At 39.0% G+C, this 18,290-nt stretch overlaps 1 protein-coding gene across 1 annotated transcript in view; it reads right to left on the bottom strand.

The window, feature by feature from the left end:
- Positions 1-18,290, bottom strand: part of LRP2 (LDL receptor related protein 2) — a 181,737-nt gene that overhangs the window by 66,697 nt on the left and 96,750 nt on the right. Inside the window, exons 32-40 of the mRNA XM_052652982.1 lie at positions 13,813-13,979; positions 12,945-13,088; positions 9,694-9,803; positions 7,272-7,449; positions 5,063-5,276; positions 3,691-3,927; positions 2,474-2,662; positions 582-1,502; positions 283-448 (exon numbers count right to left, since the gene is read on the bottom strand). Of these exons, the coding sequence (XP_052508942.1) occupies positions 283-448; positions 582-1,502; positions 2,474-2,662; positions 3,691-3,927; positions 5,063-5,276; positions 7,272-7,449; positions 9,694-9,803; positions 12,945-13,088; positions 13,813-13,979 (2,326 nt within the window). The remainder of the gene's footprint in view (positions 1-282; positions 449-581; positions 1,503-2,473; positions 2,663-3,690; positions 3,928-5,062; positions 5,277-7,271; positions 7,450-9,693; positions 9,804-12,944; positions 13,089-13,812; positions 13,980-18,290) is intronic.

Genomic DNA, 18,290 nt, shown 5'->3' with positions numbered 1-18,290 from the left:
TAACAGTTATATTTGACACCAATAGAGCAAATGGAAGCTTACTCCATTCCCACCCATACAACTTGTCCAACAGGGATTTACTGAGTCAGGGCATTAATTCCCTAGTATGCGGCCAAACTTCCTAGGAGCACCAACCAGAGTTCCTTCCCAAGTAAGGTCACTCATGCTCTTTCACCCCTTAATCTGTCCTACAGTATTACAAGTCCACGAAACACTGGCTCTCTATTAACATAAGATAATTTCAGACCCCACTCCCTCCAGAAATAAGCAATCATGACATACCCTTGGCAAGGATCTAACACAATTCCTCTTGGCTTTGGAACCTGGGCTATCACAGCGTGTCTAGACCCATCCGTGGCAATGGACTTAATCATCTGATTGGTGTAGTCACTGTAATAAATTCTTTTATTGACCCAGTCAAAGGCAATGCCCTCAGGACTCCCTATGCCTGGATATAGAACCAACAAACACACAAAAAGAAGTCAGAATCTCAACAAGCATTTTAGAATCCCTGGGTCATCCATGCGTGTTGATCCCATTGCATCTCCTCCCAAGATAAGCTACACTTAGAGTGCACTTACCCGAAACAACAACAGTGGGAGGACTGCTCCTTGAATTCAGGTTGATATAGGAAATCTGGCCTTTCCCAGATGGCAAAAGTTGTGTGAAGTAGATTCTGTTATCTATGCTGTCATAGTCTAGGGCCACAGCCATTTTTTCCACACTTATTGCTGGGAAAGGTTGGCTATAGTCTTTGGGGTCAAAACGTAAGCTCCTCAAGGAATCATCCAAGGCAAAGATGAGGAAATTTTCTGATGAAACGGCACAGCTCTTGCCATCAGCTTGCAGAGTCCCAAAGGCACAGTCACATTTAGGGGTTTGTGATTTAGGCAGAGCAAAGCAGAAATGGGTGCATCCTCCATTATTTCCCAAGCAAGGGTTGTTGTTGACCTCTGCTGGTGACCGAGGCTGGACACTCTGGTCAAAGATGGTCACATCTCTTAGCCAATCAATATTGTCCCTTATCACTGTTGGTCGATCTGCTCTATTTGGTTCCTTGCTGGCTTGGAGGATTTTCTTTAAATTCCTGTCTACCCATATGATAGAATTTCCAAATACAGTGATGGCATAAGGAGCTGGGTAATGACTGCCGAACCGAATCACTTCAGATTCCCCTCCCTCAATGCTGATCCTTGCAATTAAATCCACAGCGTCATCAACCCAATAAATGTAGTTACTGCTGTGATCCAATGCCAAGCCCCGTGGTGTGGCAGTGATGTCTGATACAAGCACAGTTCGATTGGTACAGTCAAGAAAAGACCGTTCAATCTTTGGGTTCTGCCCATAGTCAGACCAGAAGAGATATCGATTCTTGGGGTCCACAACAATGTCTCTGGGCATATCCACTATGGTTTTAAGGAGAATGTGGCGGTGGGTGGTATTGATCCTTAGAACTTCTATCAGTGTTTCAGATCTGAAAGCATTGGTGAAATAAAGATTTCCTGCAGGAAAATGAGAGAGCATGCTGATTAATGGCAAACCAAGAAAAAAGAAGAAGATAGCTCTTGTAAGATAGAGGTTTAAGCCAGTAAATGTTGTCTTTCCCAGGAGGATAAATATCTCAGTTTAGGCTTAGAAAAATAAATATTTCTTCTTAGGGACTAAATAGGTTGTTTCTAACTAGTGTAGATGTTTTCATCCCATGGACCTTCTAAAGTCACCAGAATTTGGGCATTACAGAACAAAGTAAATGCTAGAGCAAAAAGTATGGTGGGAAGATAGTTTACAATACATAAATGAATGGGCATGGCTGTGTTCCAACAAAACCACGTAGCACGGGCTACATTTGGCCCATAGACTGTTGTTTTTCAATGTATCATTAAAAACTGCATGGTAATTCAAAATTAAGTATATAAATCAGTATAGAAAAGTTAATATAATATTGGGTCAGGCATTTCAATTAACTACAACAAAGTACCTACTAATCAAAGGTATCATAAATAACACAAGGAAGCAACTAAGAATTCAGCAACTAAAATTGCTCAGCTTTAAAATAAATGATTGAAAAAAGAAAAAAATAAAATAAAATAAATGCCATTTTATGGTTTATATTATATTTTGACATTCCTTTCTCTTTGAAAATTTAGACATTTCTAATTTAGAAAATAGATGTTCCTTTAAGGGTGAAATAAGTCCACATAATTAAATATTTCTTTCCATTTTGCCAACAACTCAGTAAATAATCTATAATGAGATCATCTATAATGAATCTGTCAACTGAAACACTATCGTTAACAGGCACAAGGCTGTTACATTTATTCTAAAAACTCAATTCAACTTATCTTAAATAATCTCAATAAACATCTAGGAAAATAGATCTGCCACATGTATGTTAAACTTTATAGTATAAATAAGATGACAGAAATGCAAACACAAAAAGCTTTTCAATAAAATCACTATACAGCTTACCCACCTGCTACCCAATCCACTGCAATACCCCGGATTCCGTTTACTCCTATCCCATCTGTAACGATGTTTGTAAAATTAGACCCATCGGGTTTGATTCTACGGATTGCATTATTAGATGTCACAGAGATGTTAAAATCACACCAATAAATAAAGCCAGAGGATACGTCCACATCCACATGCAGTGCATTTCGTCCTGGAACATTAAAGAAAGATTGTTAAACTATGCTCTAGCTTGAACTAGAACTTTTAAAAATGTTTGCCCTTCCTCTCTAACCCTCATTCCAAATCCCCTTTGCTCAAACCACGCCCCAATTATGAAATAAAACTATTTATTTCCCAGATGCAATGAGCACAACTACCCCCAGATCTTAGTTTCTTCTTCCCACTATAAAGAGTACTCCCATTTCTGGGAGAAATGGTTAAGCATAGGTTTGGGAAGGGAAGGTATAAGGTAAGCCTGGAACATATTTATTAGGCCAGGAAGCAAGGAAGCATTCAAACACTAATGGAATCATGTCAAAAGAATACAGACAGCAATATGAGAGGCTCTTCCCAGACAAAATGGATCAATTGGCGCATCAAAAGAACAATTATGCGAAATGATTTTACACTGAATTAAAGAAATAAAAACTTGAGTGTATGTGATAATAAAAAGGAGAGAAGAATGAATGTAGAAGGAATGATAAAACAAGAAAAAGAACCATTTGGCAATTCCCAATTAAATCGTCATTTCAGACAAAGATAAAAACCAATGAATAAAAGATGCTTGGGGGAAAAGATATTCAGAGGGTATCAAAATATAAACCCAAAAATTTCATATAAATTGTAGAGGGGCAAAAAGGCAGAGATTTCATGGTGATCACCATTACGAGGTGATCAAACTTAATCAGTCATAGCAAAATGTTAACAATGGTTGAATCTAGCAAGTATAACGGTGTTCACTACACTTTTCAACTTTTCGGCATTAGATATTTTTCAAAATGCAGAGCTGGATGAAAAACTTGCTGACTGTATAATATATTTACAAGATGGTAACTTAGATGACTTTTTAGACATAGGAAAGCAGAGATCAATCATGAGCACATGTGAATATGGTTATCAAGCAGAATAAACACGCTTCCTTACGCACTGAATCCAAACGTGGAGAAATGCTATATGGCACCAAGGACTTCAACATGGCATCACATGGGGTCAAATGTTACTTGTATTGGAGGAACTTACCTGGGCCTGCCACTGGCACCATGGCTTCTGAATGGTCTGACAATTGCAAGCTAAAGCCCCTGATTGTCCTCAGCGTGGAAACAACAATGAAAGAATTATATGGAGAGCAGGTCCGCTGATCAGGATTCAGTTTAAATCCGGTGGCGCAGGCACAGGAGAACAGTCTTCCTGGTACAGGCAGGCAAATTTGCTGACAGACATTCATGTTGTTGCTGCAGCCATTTGAGGATTCGGAGCCTAAATGAAATCACAATTAGTTTTTAACTTTTCACCCCATCTATTTGCCACTCAGTGTCAAATTCTGGGGTCATTATAAAAGTCAATAACAAAATACGGAATCTGAGTTAACCTAAGAACAATATTGGAGAGCCTAGTGCTTCTAGAACTAACACACAGAGGTTTAAAATAGGACCACAACCATGTAACAGTTTATGTTATATCATAGTAGAGAATGGAGCACCAATTGTTTTTCTTCCACCAATCATTCAAGAGTTAGAAGAATAACCTATGTGCTACAATTTAAAATTCTATCAATTTTAATTATACGATCAAAAGTGATGGATATTTGATTTAACGTATATTAAATAAGAATACTTGAAGTTTTTTTTGAATATGCAATAAAATATCAAGTGACAAACCTAGGTTATAGGACAATAAACAAATTACTTGGTAATCTTAGGCCAGATATTTCAAAATAAAAAAATTATCTCTAGGTCATAATACTAATTAAAAGGAGAAAATCAAAAGTTACATTATCTCAAAAAAGCACACCTAAGAGTACTCCTTTTAAGATTAAAAAAATTCTATCATGTTATTCACTTTTCCAGTAGGTATCCAACCTCCAGTGCTCCTGTAACTATTCTAGTTACTGGGTAGAGAGCAAGAAACAAGACAGACAAAATGCCTGTCCCTATAAAGGTTACATACTAATGAAGAACTCAGACAATAAACACATACATAATTACGTCAGGGAGGGCAATAAACAAAAGCAAAGTAAAAAGTGATGGGGAATGAATGGGAGAAAGTTTACTCTGAAGTGAATCGGGCCTTTCAGATGCCAGATTAGTCTTTGACACTTAGCCATGCTTAATATTTTAAAAATATTAAGCATGGCTTAATACTTATAGCTAATAGCTTCACTAATACTAATAGCTTTAATATTGGCTTTATTAATAGCTTTAATATTAATGGTTTTAAAGCATGGCTTTAATATTAAAATTAATATTAATTTTATCTATTAAAATTAATAGATAATTTCTATTTCTGTATGCACACAGGTTTCTGTGTGTGGTGGGGTTGTATGCAGACATGTAAGTGCATAGATATATTCATTGAACACACATGAATGTATGCTTCAGTGACAAATACTCACCACGGCTTTGGTAAATTTTAAGGCCCCTGAGATCTGGGAGATTATTTCTCAAGACTATTTTGTTGGCCCCCGTAGCCTTGTCAACTCTTTCAATGACCTCGTATTCTTCATCGGAGTAATAAAGGAAGGGGCCATGGACAGCAAGTCCCCAGGGGTATGAAAGATGGTTTACCAGGATCATTCGATTTGTTCCGTCCACATTTCCTCTTTCAATCTGAAAGGTTAGAATTTTTGATATTGACTGATTCATGGTGAAATGAGGCAAATGTTTAAAACTAATATTCACTTAATATTCACACGTAGATAGCATTCCATCCTTTCCAGGGGTGTTTCCCTGGAAAGGGAGGCCAAGTAAGCCAGTCAACCTTCTCAGATGGCATAGTGAAAAATAGGGAACTAATCCCTGCATGTGATATTCTGGTCAAGGATACTGTATGCTAACTGGCCCTGAGTTTAACATCTTCACCAACCATTTCTGCAATGGAGATAGGAAACGTACTCAACACACACAGAAGACAGCAAGACAGCGGTATTAAATCAGCATAGTAATAAGTCAGCCTCAAAATGACTGTGGTGAACTAGAGAAGAACTCAAGAATGAAGTTCCTAACAGGAAGTGATAAGCAGTCTGCTCTGGAAGAAAAAAAAATTATAGACATAGCTGGTTTGATCTTCCTCTGTGTCAGGATCTGAACTGCTGGCGAGAGAGACAAATGGGTGTCACTCCCTGCCTCTCTTGGCAAGGGAATCCAGCAGTTACAAGAGCAGGCTATGTCCTGGAAACCAACAAAAATTCCAGAAGGGTGCAGCACAAGGGAGATAATCTCTGAGGAGAGCTGCTGAGGGAGTAACTGGGACCAGATGAGCTGACCACACTTGGCTCAGGAATCTGGAGCTACTTATCTGGGCCAGGGCTCAAGGTTCCTTGTAGTTTTATGAAGACCACATGCCTCCATCATGCAAGCAGTTTCATTCCAAGATAGCTAGAGAGAAGTGATTCAGAATGGTGCAGGTGGCAGAAAAGGCTGGACTTAAGTGAGAGAAGACGCTCAGGGACAAACTGCCGGGATTTTTGTGATGATTAAATAGAGTGAAGGAGGAATATGAGGGTTCTAGCCTAGGAGAAAGGATGGAAGTCACACCACCAACCGGCTCACAGATTGCAGAGGGCAGAGCAGATGTGGAAACAGGAAGTGGGAGCTGCTGGGTAGTCTGGTCTGGGACATCCTAACTTGTATGCAGAAATCACAGCATGCGGCAAGTACTTCTGTAAAGGGCTTTCACACACATCACTACATTTCTTCATTATAATCACATATTAAGAGTGAGATGAGTCCCCGTCAAGCTATCATGAACTGAAAATCAAATCTACAGGACCACTTTTTGAAAAGCGTCTATGTCATAAACAGACCTGAAATCACTCCTGTTCTCTAAAGCAAGGAAGCAACTAGCACACATTCAACAACCAAAACAATACTGTAGCTGATCAATAATTATTACTGAGTACCTTCTTTGTGCCTAGTTCCAGATCGGCTACATAAGCACAATAGTAAAGATCAAGTGTTATTTCTGTGAATGAATGAAATTGTATACTTCCTATTTTTTATTGCAGATTATAATGAACTTCATCTTGAAGTTTAAAATGACCAAGAAAGGGAGACCTCACACATTACAACTACCAGAAAATAACAGGCATCTGTGAACAGATGTCTATTGAGCTCAGAAGCTTTCTGTTTAAAAAGAAAAGGCTCTTAGAGGACAAATGTGGAATGAGAAATGGAATTTATCTTGAAGAAAAAGAAAGAAAAAGGGAAAAAATAACATTCTGTAAAGAACTGGACCTCAAGGAAAGAAGTTATGGAGAGAAAGGGCAATAAGTCCTCTGGTGCATGTGCGTGCATGCTAAGTCGCTTCAGTCGTGATGTTATGGACTGTAGCCCGCCAGGCTCCTCTGTCCAAGGGTTTCTCTAGGCAAGAATAGTGGTGTGGGTCGCCATGCCCTCCCCAGATCTTCCCAACCCAGAGATCGAACCCACATCTCTTCCACGTCTCCTGCACTGGTAGGTGGGTTCTTTACAACTAGTGCCACCTGGGAAGCCCCCAAAAGTGGCCAAGATTGTTTGAGAACCACTGCCAGACAACTCAGAACAATGGATGTCAACTGCCCAAGTTCCGCAACGAAGACCAACAGACTAGAATGGGGCACATACCACTCCCGTGCTGCTGACTGCCCAGTAGAGTTTCTGCTCCTCAATATCAAGGGTGATGAATGCCACATTTTCAAGGCTCCCAGTAAAGAGAGTTCTTGGAGATTTGCCATCCATGTTGGCACTGGCAATCTTAGGGGGAAGGCCATTGTTGGTTCCTCGGTCTGACCAGTACAGTTTCCTACAACCATGAAAAATAAAGGTATTTAGTGAAACATTTTCACTATATATTTAAATGAAAAACAAATCTTTCTTGTCCTCAGGAGGCACACCATTCAATGGAGGAAGTCTGAAATATCAATATCCTGTTACATACAGCGTGGAGGAATTCATAACTAGTGTTCTCTAATGTCTGTATACTTCCCAGTTATTATTGGGAGAGAGGCCACTTAAAATGAAATCTGACACAGGACACCATTTTCCACTGATGGACAATCCTTTAGCTTGGTCACACAGGAAGTTCATGGACTAAAAAGCCTGTATCAACCGTCAGTTCCAGACTCACATACTGCTAAGCACACCAGAAAAGAAAGAGCTAATGCAAAAACATTCAGGTACCTTCCTGATCACCTCTCAGCCTTCTTTATTTCTTTTCCAAATCTATTACCACAAGATAAGCTACTTAATTTTCCAATTTTCATGATGGAAAATGCATTGTATACACATGAATCCCAATCAGCACACAGAATTACCAATTTCATTAAACTATGTGAAGGTTGCTTTCCATTTCCACTGAGGACATAACTTCTAGACATGAGTTTTCTAGAAGTGTTCATTCCTTTCGAACTCACCTCCTGCTTCACCAGACAGCCCTCTCAAACTCTTCTACGATTCCTCAAACCCCTAATTCCAATCATCTTTATTGGCATCTTTCTTTCACCATCAATCCAATATACCCTTCCCATGAACCTACTCTCCAATTCTAAACTTCTTTACCTCTAAGTTTTCAAACTCTGAAAGTCAACCAAACTCTTCCATCTCTTCCTTTCTCCTATTTTACTTCTTCCATTGAACCTATCCTCTGCCCTTAAAATTCATCTGAGCTCTCAAACCTTCAATCCCTCTATGCCTGGACCGCATACCATTTTAACTGTTTTAACAATACTCTTAGATCTCCTTTACTTGCTAACTGCTCACTGTAAGTACCTGTCATTATTCTCTTTCTCCTCTCCCAATCCAGGTTGCCAAAAAGTTTTCTGGACAAAGTCACAAAACTCTTATGAATTCTGAGTTCACTAAAAATTTAAGCTACATAACCTTAGCTAAGAACTCTCATCACTAGCTAAACATTTTCTTTTTCCCCTGACTCTTGCCACTCCAATCCTGATTAATCTTTCTAAAATACAGATTAGATTCTATCATTCCTTTCCTCCAAATTTCTTGCTGGCTCCTTATTTCTCAAAAAAAAAAATAAAAATACAGTACAACTCCTTAGCATGACATTAATTAGCCCCTCCCTGATTCATCTCCAAGTGGCTTTAGCTGCTGTATCTCTCCCATCTAGTCAACTGTCCCTTACTCGAAGTCTCTGGTTCCCGCCCTCTACACAACCATGCTAAGTACCACCATGCTTCTGGGCCTCCACCGCTCTTTGGCCTCAAGTACCACTTCTCAGCTGCAAGCCATCCTCCATCTACTGGTGGTCTTCTCACCCTTCAAGGTCTATTTCAAGCTTTCCACATTCATTCAAAGTCAAAATATATAATTGTTCACTCTATTTTAAAATGCCTGAAATTCTTGCCTGTTTGAAATACAGGGTTATTAATTTGAAAGATACATATCACATATAACTTAACAGTTATTTCTTTTGTACCAAGATCTATATTTTCTTTTTTATATGGTGGTGGTGGTTTAGTCACCAAGTCGTATCTGACTCTTGCGACCCCATGAACTGTAGCCAGCCAGGTTCCTCTGTCCATGAGATCCTCCAGGCAAGAATACTGGGGTGGGTTGCCATTTCCTTCTCCTTCTTGTTTATATAATTTCTTTCTCTTTTTTCTGGCCGTGCTGGGGCTTTGCTGCATGCGCGCTTTACTCTAGTTGGGGCGAGCAGGGGCTAGTCTGTAGTTGTGGTACACAGGCTTCTTTCTCATTGCCGTGGCTTCTCTTGCTGCAGAGTGCAGGCTCTAGGGCAGGCGGGCTTCAGTAGTTGAGGCCCCCAGGCTCTAGAGCACAGGCTCCATTGTTGTGGCACACAGGTGTAGCTGCTCTGCGGCACGTGGGATCCAACCCGCATCTCCCACACTGGCAGACAGATTCTTTCCCACTGATCTACTAGAGAAGCCCTGGGATCTATATTTTTCAAATGCTGGCATATGAAATCAGAAGAGGTCCTATGTTTGAAATCTTCTATTTTATCAGATCATAATACTAACAAAAGTGTTGCTGTATAGAAGACATATGCTATTTCTGAATGAACACTCACCCATTAATAGGATCGACAGTTATGCCAACTGGCAAACCAACTCCAAGACTCGTACCATCATTGGTAATCAGGGTTTTCCCGTAACTGACATCTCCTCCAAGTGTCACAACCTGTATAAGAGGAAAATAAGAAAGCTAAGATGAAGGAAAACTGAAACACACAACAAATTCAAACTATGATTGGGGTGAATGAGAGGGTTTGCATGGTAGATAATCCCTAATTGCATCTCAGAGCTATGAGAAAAATCAGCTCAATGGAAAATGGGAGTAAGAAAATGATATCACCTCTCAAATTTCTATTTGCAATTTATCTAAAAATTCAGGAGAAGCTATTTATGCGGATCACTGCCTGGGTGAAACTACAAAATGCCTTCAGAAAAAGATGAGAACCGTCCAAAGGGAGCCCCACAGGTTTCCTGTGCCCTGATGAATGGACCAGAGCACCCAGTGGTCCATCACTGCAAACACAGTTGAGCAAACCATCTAATTCACTTGAGTGAGTTCTGTGCCACGTTAATGGCCTGTGTGCCAGTGCCAGCCCTGCCAGATCCTACATGACTGACTACAGGACCTGAAGCAAGTAAATTCACCTCACTGAACTGTGTTAGTCAAGTGTGGAAGATAATGGTCCCTTCTGCATAGAGGTCCCAGCAACATGGGAAAATTCATGTAAAGTGCTTTGCACAGCACCTGGCACAACTAAAGTCAATGTTTTTTATCGACCTGTTTATGGGAACCCACTATATAGCAGGCATTATATTAAGCACTATTGGATTTAATCCTCACAGTGACTTTATGAGATGGATGCCACTATTATGCCCATATAAGGTAATAAAGAAGAGGCCTAGAGAGGATTTGTGGTTTTCCCATTGTTAGGAAATTTTCCTATTGTTATTGGAATGTTTTTAAGCAATCTTGCTTGAATTGTTGTAACTACAGTGTTATACCACTGTGAAACACCACTGAGAGATATGCATTGCTGGACCAGAAGCAGTTTCCTATAGAAACAAGGCTATTTTAGTATGCACTTGAGACAGTCTGAGGTGAGAAACACTCGTAAGAAATAAGAAAACGCCTGTTGATTTGCACAAAGCCTTTTCTATAAAATCGTATTTCAATACAAACTGATTAATGTTTCTTTCTATCTTTGCCTTTCTATCTATACACATCTTTCTCCCTCCCTCATTCTTTTACATACACACACACACACACATCCTTCTCTCTCTCACTCTTTCTATTTTTCTCTCTCCTGTGTAACAGCTTTTTCTCCTATTTGGATTAGAAAGAAGTTTTTCAATTTGCCTCTTTCGGCTACAATTTCTCTCCTTTTCCTAAGGATGTCTTTGGCTCAAAGGAAAGTCTCCTTGGTTTTTTGGAATAGCTGGAGCTCTCTCACAGACAGCCTTTCTGTATGTTTCACTTTTCAGTTACAAAATTGCTTTCAGTGAGTGAGCACACAGCTACCCCTAGTGGAAAAGCTGGAATCCAACATGAGTTACTCCGACTCTGGTAGCTCAGTCAGTCAAGACTCTGCCAGCAATGCAGGAGATCAGGGTTCAATCCCTGGGTCAGGAAGATACTCTGGAGAAGGAAATGGCAACCCCCTCATGTATGCTTGACTAGAGCATTCCATGGACAGAGGAGCCTGAGGCTACAGTCCTGGGACTGTATGGGATCTTTAGTCAGACATGACTGAGCGACTGAACATACACACAACCATGGTACTGATCCATGGAAAGCATTTACTAGTGTTTGTTGAATGAATGGACAAATGAGCAAACAAGCCAGACTCGAAGCCAGGACTCCAAAGCAAGCTTTCTTTCCTCTGGACCCTGCTGCATTTGGGGCACAATTTAAGTTTCCATGGTTAAAGTAGCCTCACCAATACACACACATGCACACATACACACGCACATACTCAGTTCTTCAACTGGTGCTATCTAACCCCAATGGAGGAGACAAGTGCCCTGCTCTTGAAAGACTATCAGTCCACAAGAGAAGACCCTCTTTACAAAACAGGAGCAGATAAATTGCCATTTGGAAAGAAGACAGTTTTGTACCGAGTGGCCTCTAGAGAATGTGAGTTTGGTACTAAAGGTCTTGGGCAGTATATATTGCCTTGTCTTGGGCCAGTGATATTTTTAGTTGAAGTTGTGCAAAATACCTTCTGTCACTGTCCAAGGGGGTTGAAGCGGGATGGACTGCTGAACTTGTGGTTTATAACAAGGCAAAATCAGACCACCCACCCCTTCCCATCCCACCTCCCAGAATCAGGGTAGTGAAGCTGACTTCTGTGGGCTTAACATTCTTACCAAATGAAGAGCTTGAACCAGATGAGCCTCCAAGTTTCCCTTCATGTTAGGAGCTGCTGATTCTACTTGGCTTGAGATTAGGATACTGAGTACATACGGTGAATATCCCTGTCACTGTGACCGTTAACTGCTCATGTCGGCCCTCAGCAATGTTGTAAGGTTTGGATGGCTACTGGAGGCTACTGAGGAAGGCTACTGTGCAGCTTCCTCATTGTTAACATCAATCTTTCTGAATGTCCCAAAGAGACCGACTGACTAACTGACGCTTCATCCAGAGCAGTGGACTGTCACCTTACTGTCACATTCCCAAGACTGCCTCTTTGCATTAGGAATTCTCATTCTCACTCTGAATTAATAAACCCTCACATGTCTTAACCTCATCCCAGACTGGAGTAAACCAACACTAGTCAAGTTACCTCTGAGTTACTTCATGTGATTTCATACTTGTGCCCCTATAGAATTTCTTCTGGGAATTAGAGTGAAAAGAACACTTATCTCACTAAGGAAAGCATCAAAGGGATTAGAATCAAGTTTCTACTTTCTGTTTCATTGTTAGAGTCATAGATTTCCATCTCAGAACAATGGCAATCTATAAATTTGGCTTAGACTGAAATAACATTGGATACTTGATGGGGAAAAATGATGAAAATGGGCCTTGCTTATTATAAGCTTCCCTTTACACTGAATTTGTTACATAATTTTTATTTATCTTTGTGTACATTTTAATAAATTGTTATTTATTAAATTATTAACAGGCTGCCATTGATACTCAGGTGGAGACAAAATAGCCCAGTAGAAAGTTTCAGTTTTTAGGTTTCTCCTTGTCTTCAGAGAACTATTACTAATTTCCCTTTTTCCTTCCTCCATATGACAGCATTCCCTGAAATTTTACACGAATCAGAAACCAGTGTTTGTGTCAATAGTTTTATGGAATTACTACCTTAATTGATCGAGACACGTGATCAGTAAAATAAAGGTTTCTTGATAGCCAGTCTAAGGCCAGGCTCGCAGAAGCCCCCAGACTTGACAGAGGAGCAAACACTGTCCTGTTGGTTCCATCTGTCTTCACTCTGTGAATTTCACCCTGGTGAAAAAGACAAAGAATGGTGAGCTGTTTCAAGGTCACAGCTTCTTCACTGCAGTGGCTTTAAGATACTTCATGCGTGGAAGAAATGCAAAGTGCCAGCGCCATTGGGTGGGCTCACTGTGTAAAACACTAATGCCAGCAACACTGAATCATTCATGTTCTCCTTGCCCCTTCCCCATTCTCACAGGTTTCTTCTCTAATAGGTAAAGAAAGAGTCCCAGTGGGAAGGAAATTGGAGGAATGTTCTCTTTTCTCCTAGGGACAAAGATTCTGAGTGAAGGCCACAGCAGCCACATCAGATGTTTTCCTGAAATTCCCTTAGGGAATTATTGCCTTTGGTCTTAAGTGAAGATCATTCTTATGGTTGGTCTAATATCTTCCGCTAGATTAAAGCTCAAGAGCAAACTTGGTTACTGCTTCCTCTTGGCATGTACTCTGCAGTTGGAAGCAGCCAGTTCACTGCAGGGAAAGTAGTAGTCACTTAATACTTAATGAATGAATAAATGCACCCAAGAGCTTAAACGTCTTTATTATTGGGTCTTTGCTCCAGGCCAACTTCCCATTGACGTCCCTCACTGAATTTAAAAAGGCTTAGTGTTAAACTAATTTCTGTATGGGTCATTCCCACCCCGACACCCACAAGCAAAAATGTAAGAAGGCCTCCGTGAAGGTAGGCTCTTCAAGAACAAGCTACCTACTTGGAATGTTATTCGAAACTTACTGGATTTTCAAGCCAATAGATGAATTGCTCTGAGTAATCAACTGCAACATCATAACCATTGCGTACCCCTGATATGGGCACCATACCATCAAAGGTCTTCACGTCAGGATTAAGGGAAATTCCAAAAATTATACTGTTTCTTACAACTATTAGGAATGCTTGATCATCTGTGAAAATAACAGAATATCACTCAAAATTATATCCCAGATATTTAGACTAACAGAGGGCAAAGGATTATTACCATTTGATAGGATAAAATGCCACCGAAGGATCATGGCAATAATTATAATGCATGATAGATATTTCACCAGAAAATTCAGGTTTTTCCATTGGGTTTCACAGTGGGTGTGGGTCACCAGATCACCAATTTCACATAAAAGACTTCTGGAATCACCCAAGGTAGATCAGCGTTTGCCTTAAACTTCATTAATTCCTTATTCACACTGCTAAACTATCCATGTTTGGATAGTCACAGACAAAAAGTTCTTCCATTTCTAGATGCAGAATGCCTCAGGCAAGGGAAAGTTGGATTTTCACATTTTGGGGCAAAAGAAAATTTGTAGTCTCTTCTTGGTGAATGGCAGTTCATTAGTTTTAAGTATTTTTAGAAAATAATACCACAAAGTGTTGCCTAGTGTTTATGAAAGAGTCTAATTACTAAGTAAATCTAATTTATAACTGCACCAATTATTGTTTGACTAATGTCTATCTTCTGCATTAGATTCTAACTCCCAAAGGGCAGTGACCCCCTTCAGTTTACTCACTATTATGTCCCCAGAGCTTGGAATAGTTGTCTAATAAATATTTGCTAACTGAATGACCCCATACATGAATAAATGGATGCACAGATAAATAAATATGTAGAGTGTCTTCTGAAGTTCTCAAAAGTATCTATATATTGCAATTTAAACATCTTCATAATAGCTTATTTAAACTGTCACTTTATGTAGGCTCTTTAATAGATAATGAGGTCCTTTCTCAGAGATCATCTTCTCCAGACTGTAGGCCCATTATGAAAAAACTAATAAAGTTCATGAGTAGGGTTTTATTATCATTCCTGTGAGAAAAGGAAAACTTTGAAATGTGAGTTTGTGTTATTAAGACATCACCTATTAAGACAAAGTATAAAATGATTAATTACTGCATAATCTTCATGGGCTAAAAATGGTGTTTGCATTATTTTGATCATGCGGGAAGCTTTGCATCTTCAGCAGGATTATTTTGACAATTTTTTCTTTACTTTCTTTTACATCCGATTAGCTTTTCCTTGTTCCTGACATTTCCATTACTGAGAAATGAATTGACTCAATTGATTATTAACCTAGTACAGATTTGAAATTTGCAACTATTCCTGAAAAGTACTACAATATATAGCATTTAGTCTTTCACAGCAACCAGCAATGCTGTTTTCAAAAACAACTGAGGCCAAGGAGCCTCCCACAGCTATGCAACTCTTGCAGGAAACAATGCAACGAGATTAACTCCCAAACCTTGCCTCGCTCAGCTGCTTTTCCTCTTTTCTGAACAACTGCAATAATCAAAATAGCAATCCTCATTTATTGAGAATGCATGCTATACAATATGCAGCAAACAAATTCTTATTCTTTTAATTTCTCTCCCTAAAGCCTTTTGTTGTTGTTGCAAAATAACCAAGGTCACTTGGAATCTAAAACCTATGTTCTTAATCACTGTTCTGCAAAAAGTACATGCTGGGTACTATTTATTGAATATCAAATCACTCCTGAATACATTTGATTTAAATACAGAAATTAAAAATTATGAGTTTCAAATGTACCCTGAAATTATTCTGAGATCATATTTAATGATTAATTAATTATATATTATAAATGTTCATTAGTTCAGAGAAATAAGAAATATTTCTCAATTTCACAGGGGAATTTTTACTTACTCAAAATCTGATTCTGCTCTTTTTAGGGTAATTTTTCTTTTGCTTAATTGGAAGAATTGTTAACTAAAGCACTGCTTGAGGCTGAAAAATCTTCATCTCTTATCCACCAAACATGGGCCTCCCGGACTCCTCCTCTAATAAGTTCTTCCTCCAGAGCTACTCCTTCAGCCAATTCTCCTCCCTAGGGATAGGTCTCAGCACCTCCGTCTGTTTACTGTGGGTGTGTTTGAGAGGGTTTACAACCAATGAGCATTTGCAGGCCATAGATTAGAGGTGGGGTATCATTTAACGCTGCACTGGCAGAAGTGACCACCAAGACAGCAGGTGGCATAGGAAGGTGCATGAAAAGTGCTCTATGGAGAAGAAAAAAGGACTAATTTTATAACTCTCCATATCAATAAAGGCATAAACATGCGAAAAACACATGAATGGAAAATAAACAAAAAATGATACTGAAAGGCTTGTCATCCATTCAACATTCCCTAAGTGACACTGTGTGCCATGGGCATATGTGAAGGAATCGGGTTTATCCTCAAGGAACTTGGACTCTGGGGGACCAGACAGAGGATATGGACCATGGCCATGAAAGAGTAGGCACAGCAGCATCTAGGATTGGCTGGAAAGGAGATCAGGAGAAAAGAAAGTGTCCTCATTTTTATTTTTCATGTCATTATCTTATTAAGAATTAAGATTAGTGTTAGCAGAGCAAAGAAGTGAAAAGACAACAGTCGGGAATGAAAAATTTACGCTGTCATTAGAGGTGGCATTTATGACTCCCAAGCATAGTTCCTCCCAGAGTCAGACCTTATACAACCCTATTTTGGATATGCAGCTCTTAATATTAGGGGGTGCTGGGAAGATGGTTTGAGTTTGGGGGGCTTTTTGGCACTTGGAGAACATATTTGATAAATAATAAAAAAACTATTTTATATAGAGAAAGCTCTCCCATTAAAATTTTATAACATAAAATTAGGAAAAAATAGAAATACTTCATAATCTCCCTTCCCAACAGTAAGCACTATTGACATTTGTGTATCCTGTCCTCCAGATTTTTTTAATGCATGATTTTATGAATATATAGCCAATATTAAACAATCTGTGCTTTTTCACTTAATCTTATACAAGAACTTCCAAAGCTATTCTAGACATTGGACAGACAAAATTTTAAAGGTGATCAAATATTTAAATAAACTATTTTCATCTATAAATGTTGTCTTCTAAGCTTCTTGTTGAAAAAAAAAAGTAATTTTTTTTTTTTTAGTTCACATATATTAGCACTCAGTAACCCAACCGGTGCTCAGAAGCCTGTTGGAAAATGTTGAAAAAGTTCCACCTCAGTAAAAATCAGTCCATGGGAAACCACTAGTGGAACTATTTGTGAAATAAGAAAAGGTATTTTTTAGGGTTGACACTTATCAATCACTATCAGATAGTAATGTAGATGACACCAATCCCCAAAGCACAGTCCAACAATCTTTCCGTGGTGAAAGAATGTTTTATACAAAGAATGTCTATAGCCCCGTTTAATCTTCTGCTGAAAGACTCTGAGGACACACTAAATTAAACAATGTCAACAAGGATTAGGTTCAGAATAAATCTCTGAAGAAACATTGCAAATGCCAATCCCTTTGTAAGCATTACCAATAATTAAAATCTTTCATCACAAAAGTATCACTGCAAAATATTACATGCTGATGGAATTAAATTTTCAGTAACCTTGCATCTGTATATCCTGTAAACACCATAAATTTCCTGGATTCAGGAATATATTTTCCTTTTGAGAACTAAATTTTTCTCTAGGATTAAGACTACTTTTCTCTTAATTTAGGAATTTTTCACCATTAAACATTTACTTTTAACTTGTCCACAGCCATTTTTATCAGTATGAAAATATGTTTACTCCTCTTCGCTGAGTAGTGAAAGAAACTTGTTTATACTACCTCTTTAGATTTTTAAGCAAAGGAAAATGATTTCTTAGAAATTCCCTTCGTGGATTGACTATATCTTATCCTTCCTTTCTCGATCCCTAAAGTACTGAGTATAATAGTCACATACTCTTCAATCAACCCAGTAAGATATCTAGGATGAGATGAAGAATAAATTGCTCAAATAATCACTCAAAGTACTTCATACAAAGAAAAGTTTCATTTTTAGAGCACGTTAAAATAATAAACAGTAAAGGTACTGAAACTGGAGTCAGAACACCCACACTGTAACACTCTTTATTGACTACTGGTTATGAGAATAAAAAATGAAACAAGGGGGCACTTTCCTTGTGGTCCAAGGTTAAGACTCCACACACTCAGTGCAGGAGTCCAGGTCTGATCCCAGGTCAGGAACCTAGATCCCACATGCCATGCAACTGTGAGTTCACATGCTGCAGAGTTCACATGCCACAGCTAAAAACTCCCATGTGCCACAGCTAGCCCAGTACAGCCAAACAAATAAATAAAAATAAATATTTTTTAAAATGAGATAACTATCCACAAACAGCCACGATTTTTATTTCTAAATGCAGAATCTGGAACTTCCCATTATCACAGCTTGCCTGCCTATAACCAGGTAAGAA

The sequence above is a fragment of the Budorcas taxicolor genome, chromosome 2, assembly GCF_023091745.1.
Source record: "Budorcas taxicolor isolate Tak-1 chromosome 2, Takin1.1, whole genome shotgun sequence".
NCBI lineage: Eukaryota > Metazoa > Chordata > Mammalia > Artiodactyla > Bovidae > Budorcas > Budorcas taxicolor.
This window is presented reverse-complemented; position numbering and strand designations above follow the sequence as displayed.